The sequence below is a fragment of the Rutidosis leptorrhynchoides genome, chromosome 3 (genome assembly GCF_046630445.1).
Source record: "Rutidosis leptorrhynchoides isolate AG116_Rl617_1_P2 chromosome 3, CSIRO_AGI_Rlap_v1, whole genome shotgun sequence".
Taxonomy (NCBI): Eukaryota; Viridiplantae; Streptophyta; class Magnoliopsida; order Asterales; family Asteraceae; genus Rutidosis; species Rutidosis leptorrhynchoides.
In genome coordinates this window covers 429890720-429904209 of record NC_092335.1, presented here as the reverse complement: position 1 = coordinate 429904209, position 13490 = coordinate 429890720, and the positions used below count along the sequence as shown (strand labels likewise).

Below are 13490 nucleotides of genomic sequence, written 5' to 3'. Positions count from 1 at the left end.
ACGTTACGTATAGTTATCGTTTTGAAAACTTAAGTTAGTAGTTTCAAAATACACATATAACTTGTTGTTATTAATATAAAATGAGGTATTAAAACATTCTTTAATCATGTTAAATATGTATATATACATATATATACACAAACGTATAATTATCATATATTGTATAGTTCGTGATATCATCGGTCAAACTAGACGGTCAAACGTTGTGTAAAACTCTTTTCGGAAATATCAGTCTCGACAATTTGGATTGCTTATCATGTTGGCAAGGTTTAATTTATGTAAATATTAATCTTATAAGTATAGAATGATCGAAAAAGTGCGGGTCGTTACAACATATATCAAAACACTCATACTTAACAAAAATGGTTACAGTTACTTTTTCATTCTTTTCTTTCATCAAGAATTCTAGTCGTATTCTTACCCGTATTATACACAGCTTCAAAACGTACTTACTATGAGTATATACCAATAGGAACTAGCATGGGATTCCACTCTTGATTATGTCATGTATGACTAATCAATTTTAACTTCTACTATGAGCTAGTCAACTAACTAGAACTCCTTTTAACCCCACTCACCACTCACCAATTACCACTCATCATTCACTCCATTTCACTTCCAATTCTCTTTCTAATTCTCTCTCAACACACACACACTATTATGAACGTATTTTTCCAGTAGTTAATCATCATCTTCATCAAAAATCACTTCAAGAATCAAGCTATAATCATCATAGGAAGAACACTTCAAGAACACTTCAAAAATCCCTTCAAGTTTACTAATTTACTTCCAAGCTTTCTAATCCATTCCAAGTAATCATCTAAGATCAAGAAACCTTTGTTATATACAGTAGGTTATCTTTCTTATTCAAGGTAATATTCATATTCAAACTTTGATTCAATTTCTATAACTATAAACTATCTTAATTCGAGTAAAAATCTTACTTGAACTTGTTTTTGTGTCATGATCCTACTTCAAGAACTTTCAAGCCATCCAAGATCCTTTGAAGCTAGATCATTTCTTGTCACTTTCAGTAGGTTTACCTACTAAACTTGAGGTAGTAATGATGTTCATAACATCATTCGATTCATATATATAAAACTATCTTATTCGAAGGTTTAAACTCGTAATCACTAGAACATAGTTTAGTTAATTATAAACTTGTTCGCAAAAAAAAGTTAATCCTTCTAACTTGACTTTTAAAATTAACTACACACATGTTCTATATCTATATGATATGCTAACTTAATGATTTAAAACCTGGAAACACGAAAAACACCGTAAAACCGGATTTACGCCGTCGTAGTAACACCGCGGGCTGTTTTGGGTTAGTTAATTAAAAACTATGATAAACTTTGATTTAAAAGTTGTTATTCTGAGAAAATGATTTTTATTATGAACATGAAACTATATCCAAAAATTATGGTTAAACTCAAAGTGGAAGTATGTTTTCTAAAATGGTCATCTAGACGTCGTTCTTTCGACTGAAATGACTATCTTTTAGATTCATAAAATAGAGTTCAATATGAAACCATAGCAATTTGATTCACTCAAAACGGATTTAAAATGAAGAAGTTATGGGTAAAACAAGATTGGATAATTTTTCTCATTTTAGCTACGTGAAAATTGGTAACAAATCTATTCCAACCATAACTTAATCAACTTGTATTGTATATTATGTAATCTTGAGATACCATAGACACGTATACAATGTTTCGACCTATCATGTCGACACATCTATATATATTTCGGAACAACCATAGACACTCTATATGTGAATGTTGGAGTTAGCTATACAGGGTTGAGGTTGATTCCAAAATATATATAGTTTGAGTTGTGATCAATACTGAGATACGTATACACTGGGTCGTGGATTGATTCAAGATAATATTTATCGATTTATTTCTGTACATCTAACTGTGGACAACTAGTTGTAGGTTACTAACGAGGACAGCTGACTTAATAAACTTAAAACATCAAAATATATTAAAAGTGTTGTAAATATATTTTAAACATACTTTGATATATATGTATATATTGTTATAGTTTCGTGAATCAACCAGTGGCCAAGTCTTACTTCCCGACGAAGTAAAAATCTGTGAAAGTGAGTTATAGTCCCACTTTTAAAATCAAATATTTTTGGGATGAGAATACATGCAGGTTTTATAAATGATTTACAAAATAGACACAAGTACGTGAAACTACATTCTATGGTTGAATTATCGAAATCGAATATGCCCCTTTTTATTAAGTCTGGTAATCTAAGAATTAGGGAACAGACACCCTAATTGACGCGAATTCTAAAGATAGATCTATTGGGCCTAACAAACCCCATCCAAAGTACCGGATGCTTTAGTACTTCGAAATTTATATCATATCCGAAGGGTGTCCCGGAATGATGGGGATATTCTTATATATATGCATCTTGTTAATGTCGGTTACCAGGTGTTCACCATATGAATGATTTTTATCTCTATGTATGGGATGTGTATTGAAATATGAAATCTTGTGGTCTATTGTTACGATTTGATATATATAGGTTAAACCTATAACTCACCAACATTTTTGTTGACGTTTAAAGCATGTTTATTCTCAGGTGAATACTAAGAGCTTCCGCTGTTGCATACTAAAATAAGGACAAGATTTGGAGTCCATGTTTGTATGATATTGTGTAAAAACTGCATTCAAGAAACTGATTTCGATGTAACATATTTGTATTGTAAACCATTATGTAATGGTCGTGTGTAAACAGGATATTTTAGATTATCATTATTTGATAATCTACGTAAAGCTTTTTAAACCTTTATTTATGAAATAAAGGTTATGGTTTGTTTTAAAAATGAATGCAGTCTTTGAAAAACGTCTCATATAGAGGTCAAGACCTCGCAACGAAATCAATTAATATGGAACGTTTTTAATCAATAAGAACGGGACATTTCAGGTTTGTCTTCTCGGTCTCCTGTTTCTCTAGCTCCGAATCGGCTTATTGTCGATGGTTTGGAAAGGAGCGTGCTATGTGTTGATTCGTCTTCTTTGAGGGAAGACAATCTGAAAACCTTCTTGCTTAATTGTGAAGCTTCGATTTCAAATTTCAGAAGAATCGGGCCGTATGCAGGGGTGGTAGAATGTGGTGATTTGGTCTCATATTCAAATGTGCTTGCTAAGGGTCATGGGTCTGGCTTTTATTTGGTGATTCCATTTTCTCCAAAGGCTGAGGCCTTTTTCAGGTATGTCTGGGTCGAGTTAAGGGGTTTTCCAGCGAAATTTTCGTCATTGGACAATGTCAGAGATATAGCTAATAGGGTTGGGACGGTGGTGAGAGTGGCGAATTCTTCGCCGGAATCGTTAGGTTTTGGCTCTGTTTTTGTTTTTGTTGAAACCTGTCAGGTTAAGCATATTCACGAGCTTGTGCTTATGTCTTTGATTGCTGATTCTGTGATAAATGGACACATTTGGGTTAATGAAGTCTCTGAGTTTTCTGTTGTTGATAGAATTCAGGCTGCCAATGTGTCGATTGGTTTTGTGCAAGATGTTAATGATTTGGTTGTGAAGAGTGTGAGGACAGGAGGGAGTAATGGAGACGATACTGGTCATCTGGGTGTTAATGAGTTCGGTGGTGAGGTTGTGGGTGCAGGTAGGGAGGAAGGATTGGATGGGGGTGGAGAGGATGGGATTGGTTTTTTTATCTCCGGTCACTAATGGTTCCAAGGTTGGTGTAAACGTTTCTAACGATGTGAATTCTGGAGGCGGTTTTGACACACCTTCGTTGGTTACGTACTCTTTAGATAAGGTTCAAGTGGCATTAGAATCTCATGGTTTTCGAAAACGTAAGCGGGTTCGCAATTCCGGCCCAGGTTCTTTAGAGAGTGGTGTGATCTTAGGGAGTGGGTTTAAGGGGAATGGTGTTAGGGAGACGGGATTTAATCCGGTTAGTGTAGGTTTTGAAATTGGACAATCGAGTAACACAAGGGACGAGGCGACAACGGGTCGAGTGGAGAGTCTGTTTGGTATGGATCGTGGCGGGTTTGGGAAGGCTAACGGGCATGATGACGGGTTTGGTTGTGGGTCCGGGTTGGGTTCTGTTTCTGGGAACGTGAACGGGACTGTAGATGGGCCTGGGCTGAGACATGAGGCGGCTAGTGGGTTGGACAAAGGAGGAGGGTCGGGTGGAAAGTTTAGTTTCTTTGAAGAGGCGGTGAAAGATTTGGAAGGTTTGGTTCGGGTGGAAGGAAAGTTGATCGGGTCGAAGACATTTCCAAAGTTTAATGAGAAAACAAAGGCGCGGTCAAGGAAAAGTAAAGGGGTGGTCGTTCGTAGATCCAAGTTTGATGGTTAATTTGTTTCGTTCGTTGATTCTTTTGGTTTTTTGTCTCCTTTTGTTATTTGGTTAGTTTGTGTTTGTGTTTTTGTTGAGGTTTGTAGTTTGGTTGGCCCCGATGCCTTTGTTTGTTATCTTGTTCCGAGGCTTCATTTTTTTGATGAAGCTTCGTGGTTATATATAAGTTACGGTTTTTTTTGCCAAAAAAAAAAAAAAAAAAAAAACTATTGTGCCGTTTACATATATAATTGGATATAAATAAATACTTGTATTTGAACGATTATTTATATAATATTTTTTTTGTAAACTATAATGTTTCCTTAGTAATATATAGGCTTTTAGTATTGCACTTCCTCATACAATATAAAACTTACCACTTTATATATATATCTAATTTGAAAGGGTTTTGTGCAACCGTGCAATGCACGGGCTCAAAACCTAGTTAGTAATATAACTTAATGTATTTCAAGGTAAACGTGTGTAATAATTTGTTCGTCCACCACTTGAATCATTTTGTTACTTTATGATCTTAGTCCGTTCATAAACAAAACGATTTAAAGTTGGCTTGTAGTTGTAATCAAATAGCCAAGCGCATCCTACCTTAAAACTTCCAGTTTTGTGGTATACGTTTCTATTGCACCAACGTTTCTATTGCACCGACACCAGTAGTACCATCAACATACAAATATGGTTGTCGAAGAAGGTACTCGGGCAAAGTATATAAACAAGCACGTAGCATGTTAAGGATTCACCTACTCTTTTCATGAAGTAAAAACTAACAAAATTGTTTATTCTTTTACATCGATAAACTTGAACTCAGGATCAGATGCATAATCAGGTGATACAGCAGGAGTTTAAAACCAGTGTCATCAAAATGGATGGATAATTTATATTGTGTGAGTGTAACCGAATAAAAGAACTAGTATTGCTAATGCTACAATCTAATCAGGAACAAATTCAGTATTTTGCCTCTCATTATCAATTATGTAGCATTAGCAGATGTTTTTCTTTAAGCTTGTATTATTGTGATTCTGAACAGTGGACAAACAACTTATATCTAAAGCTACTTATCTACATTTAGTTACCAACACTTGAATGAACATTACCAACCACACTAATTACCAATAATTCACTAATCACTCTAATGTTATTAAAATATAGTTATAAACAACTTGAAGCGAAAAGCATCAGAAAAGACAAAACCAGATAAATCAAAGGGGAATCGTTACTGTACAATCTACCTGAGTTATATATTTCACTTGGCGCATCTCATGAGCATTACGAAGATTCGAACGCCTGGCAATGAAGAACAAAACACAACTCCTTCAACTTATGAAAACAATCTAGTATCTGGTCACCCCACTTACTTGAGAACATGATAATTCAAAACCTACAATGAGCCCCTCACAACTAAAATTTAGCAAGCAAACTACATTTGCTACACAAAGGAGGCCCAAATATCCCTAAAAAAGAATCTATTCCATACATCCTAACTAATCCGTAGTACTAATATCTAGCAAAAGCTACCACCTCACCAAACCTCATATTCAACCCAAATTACCACCAAGTTTGGTACAGCATATAAGAAGCATATTTCAAGTTTCACATAGTCGCATCAACAAAATGAATATCTCCAAAGATCTGTAAAATAAGGTTAAAATATGTTATACAACTATATAAACTAACACGAATATATAACTTGTGTAAATAAGACTACATATTGGAAGTCTTGTAACTACCTAAATATGCTGTTCCTTTCAAACCCTATGTTACTGCCTTACATCTGATTCAGAGGAACTGTCACTATCTGAATCTGCATGGATGGCAAGATATGAATGGTTAAACATTTCAAACATTTCAAATTCAGAGAATACAACACCTGACATATATACAACAAGTCTATAACACGCAGTAATGTGAACGTGACAAATAATACAAAATATATAAAAAAAATATAAGACAGATAGATACCGCTTGATGATGAATCGCTGCTTGAACTGCTTGAGCTACTGGACCGACTAGCATTATCTACCCTCATCTCTCTTTGGTTAGGTGGAGTTGGACCACTGTTCGTCTCATCTGCTTCACACACATACACACACGTTCGGAAAATATCATTAGCATCTAACAATCACATTTGTTCGTTAAAAAAAAAGCATACAAAACGATATAAATAAACAGCAGCAAGAATAAAAGGAAACAAGATGGAATACACAGATTCATTAAAGTTACCTGTTCTCTTTTCTTGTGGTGCCTCTGGCTTGGATGCAATAGCGTTCTGCAAAAATATCACAAGATATCATGTCTAGAATCTTAAAAAATAATAAATATAAAAAAGTATTATTAAAAGTCAGAAATATAATTATTATTACTTGTAACATGGTCTGGTTATTAGCATCTCCAGCCCGTTCTCTTGCTTGTTGAGCAAGTTCAGCTTTCCTTTTATGCTTACTCAAACTCTTCTTGTAATTCGTAACAAACCTATCAAGCTCCCATAGCGTTTCAACATCAACACTGTCAATGTCAACTTCAATTTCATCATCATTTTGAGAAAGCGTCGTATTACCCTTGTTTATTATCTGCACAATGTTATCAAGCTTTTCAGACGATAAGCTCAGAAGGTTTGCACTGAGCTTTTGCTTCTCCTCGTAAGTCATGTCCCTTTTATTCAAATCCTTGGCTTTCGGTTTTTTCGGTACGGGTGTCCTAGTCACCGGTGCAAAAGTAGCCGGTTTTGGCTTGGCCATAAACGGTAAAGCCATCGACTGGGACCTATCGAGCGTCCTAAACTGATGCGTCTTTTTAGAAGTCGGTGTAGGAGTGCCAGCATCATAAGTCATTCCGTGTTTCCAGTCAGACTCGATCACGACCCATCGTTCTTCGAATATATTCAATAATGTTTCCGCCATAACATGAACATCTTGCCCTTTAGGATTATAAGTCATAGCATTGTAAAACGTGAGTCTGACATCATCTGCGAATTCACCAGGAGTCTTGTAAAAGTTCTGGGCTAACCGACTTTTAACAGTGCCCAAATCCATAGGATGTTTGATGATGTCATGGTAGTCGTGAAGTCCGAGTAGCTTAGCATTAACAGGTTCGTTAAACACCCAACCGTGTTTGTGCTTCATCAACCTCATCAACAAATTGCAACAACTCCTAAAAGTCTGATTCTTGTGTCTTTCAAGACTAACTGAATAATCTGATTTTCTACCTCCATTCGATTTCAGCCTCTTATTACTCTCGGGAGGCAATCTATCCTTACCAAGAAGAAAATCAGTATTTCTGTAATATTGATTTGCCTTTGGTGTCCTTTTCTCTTTCTCAACATATTCACCAACCGAAACATTTAACTGTCTAAATCTAGATATTTCTTGATTTGCGATCGGATTCACTTCAGAATTGACTCTCATCAACGCTCTCCTATCAATCAAGTCAGAATCCATTTCGGTATGAACTCTCGATAAAGCTCTTCGGTCCATGTAATCAGTACCCATTTCCGAATTAGCTCTAACCAGTGATCTTCTGTCTACCATAACACCACCTTGATACTGCGATTGACTATAAGTTTCATTGGCATTGGCTGTACCTAAAGCAGTCGAATAGTGAGCGATTTCACGATGGTTGGTAGCAGTATCTAAAGGCGTTGAATAGTGAGTGATCTCATCATGATGGTTAGAAGTGATTAAATTAGCCGGATGGTGCGTAATTTCATCATGGTTGATGGTAGTGCCTAAAGACGTAAAATAATGTTTAATTTCATCTTCTTTTTCTAGGAGCTTTTGATAAACACTTCTAACTTGATCCAACTCCCCTTTTAGTGTCTTCTTAAGGTCGTGAATTTCATTCCTGGAAGTTGAAGCTTCCAAACGAATCCAGACCTTATCATCAACAAAGGTAACAAGCGGTCTCGGTTCACAGTTTTCCACATCCACATGAAGATTTAGGTCAGCCGAATCATCTAATACATCTCTTACCGTTTGCAAGTTGGTATCTTTTTCTGTGACGGTTTGATCGTTATTCGTTGCGGGTATCGGAGAAGCGGTGGTGATGGGGGTGTCGGTGGAAATAAGTTTCTTGTGTCTTCTCCGCGTATAGACTTTACTATCAACATCCCACTTACTCTTCTCTTTGTTTATCTTGTCCGGATCTAATGTTACCGAAGCCATACACATATATGTGGATTATATATGTAGTCCTATATCCTACACAATTCGAAAGCCTAATTATTATTTGTAAAAGGAAATAAAAATCTCAACTTTAGAATAACAACCACTATACGTCCAATTTCTTGGGAAGAAATCGAACTCATTAGACGCCCACTAGAGTTTCGAACAATGTACAAGTCATAAACAACGATTTACGAGTCTAAAATAGCATCTTAGGGGTCAAAAACAGTAAATTCCATGTAAAAACGGCAGCTTACAGGCCAAAACAGCAAGTTAAGTGTAAAAAACAACAACGTACAAGTCACAAACAGCAAGTTACAAATCAAAACATCAGTTTATGGGTCACAAGCAACAACTACTGGGCAAAAACAGCAAATTACGAGTCAGCAGAAAGCAATTTTCTGGTTACAAACAACAATTTAAATATTATAAAACACCAATTTACGAGTCAAATATCAAGTTAGGCATCAATTTTATACTAAAAGATACACATAAACCAAGTCAAAACGTATCATGATAAACGTTACAGTTCGTCCAAGGAAAAAAGAAAAAAATCTAGAAACCAAAGAGAAGTAACTTCAAATCGATTTCATATAAATAGAGGACTGAGATGAGATAAAGAAACGTGAAATTAAAGAATTAAACACAGTAATTAGGTTACCTGAAATTATGGAAGAATTCGAGATGAAATCGCTGCAAGTTTGCAACTTTGTATGTTTTTCAATTAGGGTTTTATCGTATTTGCTGCTGCTGCGGCGGCGGCGGCGGTGGTGGTGATGGCGGTGCCGGTGAAAATATGTTTCTTGTGTATTCCCAGCGTATATACTTTACTATCGACTTCTCACTTACTCTTTCTCTTTAGTTATTTTATCCGGATCTAATGATTATGTAAGTGTATGTATATATACATTAATAATTAATTTTGTATGTAATCTTGTTATCTGCAGAATTCAAAACCCTAATTATTTTTGAAAAGGGGAAATAAACCCCACTTTATTTGAACAGCTAATAAACGTCCGATTTCTTGGAGATAAGTGATTAAATTAAATTCATTAGATGAAGTTAGGGTTCCGGACAACCAGAAAGATACCAGATATTAAACCCTAGGTAATAAAGATTGAATCAAACTCGAAAAATCAAAAAGAAAAAAAAATAAAAAAATAAATACGATAACATAAAAGAAAATCGAATACTAAAATCTATGCTAGAAAATTGCGAGTGTTATTCATCTACTTAATAAATAAAACCCTGTTATAATATATAAATATATATATATAAATGGATAGTCAATTATTGATACACAAAAGTAATATTATTGTATTACCTAAACTTGTGATATTTTTGCTATAAATAGCCATGAATGCAAGCATTAAACTTGCACCATTTCTCACACTTACAAAGTGTTTCTTTCTTTCTCTCCATTATCATCTTTGTTCTTACACTTCATTATTAGTATTCTTAATCAAGAATCAAATCACTAAAGTTAGTTATAAGCCTACTGAATTATAACATCAAGAATCAAACCACTAAAGGTAGTTATAAGCCTACTGAATTATAACACGTTATCAGCACGATAATCTTAATACTAATTATGGTTGGCTCTGCCACCTAAATGATATATGGTCGGTTATACCACCTGAATAATATATGGTCGACACTGTCGTCTAATTATCATTTATGTTACTAACATTTATATTTCAATTATCTAACATTTATATGGCCGACACTGTCGCCTAATTATCATTTATGTTACTAACATTTATATTTCTATTATCTAACATTTATATGGCCGACACTGTCGCCTAATTATCATTTATGTTTACTAATATTTATATTTATGTTATATAACATTTATTAATGATTGCTTACATATGGTCGACACTGTCACCTACTTATCATTTATGTTATATTAAATTTATGTTTAATGTTTATATACTTATGAATATAAAGTGATTATAATTTATCATGTTGTTTGTTTTAATAGAAAATGTCGAATCTGGAAAAGCTTAAATTTACTCCTTTAGAATCAACTGGAAACAACTACATGCCATGGGTTATAAAAGTAAAAATGCATCTTAAATCAATGGGCATTCTTGAAGCCATAAATGAAAACAACAATTGTTCTGAAAAAGAACAAGCAACGGCATGTTGCTTTATTCATCAACATATTGATGAATGCTTACAAAATAATTATGTGACTGTAGAAGATCCCCATGTTTTATGGGAAGGTCTCAAAAGCAGATTCAATAATCAAAGAGAAACTTTACTTCCAGCTGCTATGGAACAATGGAGAACATTAAGGTTCCAAGACTTTAAGAAAGTAAATGAATATAGCTCAGCTCTGTATAATACATGTTCACAACTTAAATTCTGTGGACATGAAATAAGTGATGCAGACATGATGGAGAAAACTTTCTCCACAATGAATGCTGCAAACATCACAGTGCAAAGAAATTTGAGAATGCTAAAGTTCAAAACATATCCTGAACTTAATTCATATCTCTTAGTTGCAGAGCAAAATGATGAGCTATTAATGAAAAATCAGCAATCCCGTCCTACTGGTACACTTGCAATCCCTGAAGCAAATACTGCAAATAATTATAAACAGGGACAAGGACGTGGGCAAGGTCGTGGTTATAATAACCATCACCATCATCATGCCAAAAGCCATAACTATGGTAGAAACCATCCTTATGGTAATGGTAATGGGCGAGGACGTGGTCGTGGTCGTGGCTGTGGTGGTCAAAGAAATAATAATCCACGAAAATATAAATATCAACCACAAAACAAGCCCACTAAACAAGATGTTGAAGAAAATTCTTCTAAAAATTCTGAAGAATCTTGCTACAGATGTGGTAGAATGGGCCACTGGGCTAATACTTGCCGAACATCTAAACATCTTGTTAAGATGTATCAGGATTCGCTGAAAGATAAAGAAAAGGAAGTAAACTTTGTGGATAACGTCGATCCAACAGTCACTGAGAAACCATCTGATTTATATGAAGATTTCTTGAATGTTTAAGTTGTGTGTCTTTCGAAAAATAAACGATTTAATATCGTCTGTCTTTGTCATTATGTTTGCTAAATGTTTCAGTACTATCTATTTGCGTTTAAAATATTGTGTACTCACTATTTATTTCTTATATATGAAGTTCAATATGAATTTTGCTGGAATACAACATCAATCAAGTGGTGGAGATCTCTGTATAGCAGACAGTGGAACTACACACACTATACTTAAATCCGAGAAATATTTTATTGATCTAAAACCAACGGAAGGAACTATACATACAATATCAGGACCTGCTAACTTGATAAAAGGGATAGGAAAGGCAAATTTCATACTACCAAATGGTACAAAATTTGTAATAAATGATGCCTTATTTTCTCCCAAGTCAAGCAGAAATTTATTGAGTTTCTCCGACATATACCTTAACGGGTATAATTATCAGTCAGTGACAACAGAAAATGAGAAATATTTAAGTATCACTGACAAGAGTCATGTGGTTGAAAAACTACCAAGACTTAGTTCTGGATTACATTATACACATATAAATGTACCAGAAATACATATGGTAGTTAACGAAAAATATATTGATCCTGGTGTATTCAGTTTATGGCATAACAGATTAGGCCATCCAGGATCAACAATGATGAAAAGGATTATTGAATGTACTCATGGACATCCACTAAAGGATAGAAAAATCCATCATGATACAATGGTTCCATGTACATCTTGCTCTCTTGGAAAATTGATAACTAGACCCTCACCACTTAAGGTTGAGAAAGAATCACCAATGTTTCTTGAAAGAATTCAAGGTGATATATGTGGACCAATTCATCCACCATGTGGACCATTTAGATATTTCATGGTTCTAATAGACGCATCTAGCAGATGGTCTCATGTTTGTCTGTTATCAAGCCGTAATGTGGCATTTGCAAAATTTCTTGCCCAAATTATTAAATTGAGAGCTCATTTTCCTGATTACACCATTAAAAGGGTGAGACTTGATAATGCTGGTGAATTTACATCTCAAGCATTTAATGACTATTGCATGTCTATAGGAATTGTTGTTGAACATTCTGTTGCTCATGTGCATACACAAAATGGTTTAGCCGAGTCATTGATTAAACGTTTACAGTTAATCGCTAGACCATTGATAATGAGAACAAAACTCCCTGTATCTATATGGGGTCATGCAATTTTACATGCTGCTGCATTGATTCGCATCAGACCAAGTGCAAGTCATAAATATTCCCCCCTACAACTTGCTTTTGGTCAAGAGCCAAATATTTCCCATCTTAGAACATTTGGTTGTGCAGTGTATGTTCCAATTGCGACACCACAACGTACAAAAATGGGTCCTCAAAGGAGGTTGGGAATATATGTTGGATATGAAACATCTTCAATATTAAGGTATATTGAACCTATGACAGGTGACGTTTTTACAGCACGTTTTGCTGATTGTCATTTTAATGAAACATTGTTCCCTAGATTAGGGGGAGAAATGAAAAATAAAGAAAATGATGTTTCATGGTGTGAACCTCAATTAAAGTATCTTGATCCTCGCACAAAAGAATGCGAGACAGAAGTTCAAAAGATAATGCATATACAAGAACTTGCAAATCAATTGCCTGATGCATTTACAGATACAAAAACGGTGACAAAATCATATATACCAGCAGTAAATACTCCAGCTCGAATTGAAATTCCAAAAGCTGGCAATAACGTCACTCATGAATCTTTGCCACGTCAGAAACGTGGAAGACCAATTGGTTCAAAGGATACAAATCCTCGAAAAAGAAAATCAGCTGATAATGAAGTAAAAGAAAGTGTTCAAGAAGAACCACAAATCAGTACTCCTACTGCAGAGGAGATTGATGATGTCAATACAGAAATTGCAATCAATTATGCATATTCAAAAATATTATGGAACCGAAATGAAATGAAAAATCTTGATGAGAAATTTTCATTTAATGTTGCATATGACATCATGAATAAT

General features: G+C 34.8%; 1 protein-coding gene across 1 annotated transcript; it reads right to left on the bottom strand.

Annotated features, from left to right (window-relative positions):
* Positions 1 to 5407: 5407 nt before the first annotated feature.
* LOC139901465 (uncharacterized) lies at positions 5408 to 9506 on the bottom strand. The gene is made up of 6 exons (XM_071884176.1): positions 9149 to 9506; positions 6691 to 8523; positions 6551 to 6596; positions 6290 to 6400; positions 6058 to 6131; positions 5408 to 5959 (listed from the first exon to the last, which is right to left on the bottom strand). The coding sequence occupies exons 2-5, from the start codon at positions 8491 to 8493 to the stop codon at positions 6088 to 6090; spliced, it is 2004 nt and encodes a 667-aa protein (XP_071740277.1). The 5' UTR covers positions 8494 to 8523; positions 9149 to 9506; the 3' UTR covers positions 5408 to 5959; positions 6058 to 6087.
* Between the last annotated feature and the right edge of the window lie 3984 nt (positions 9507 to 13490).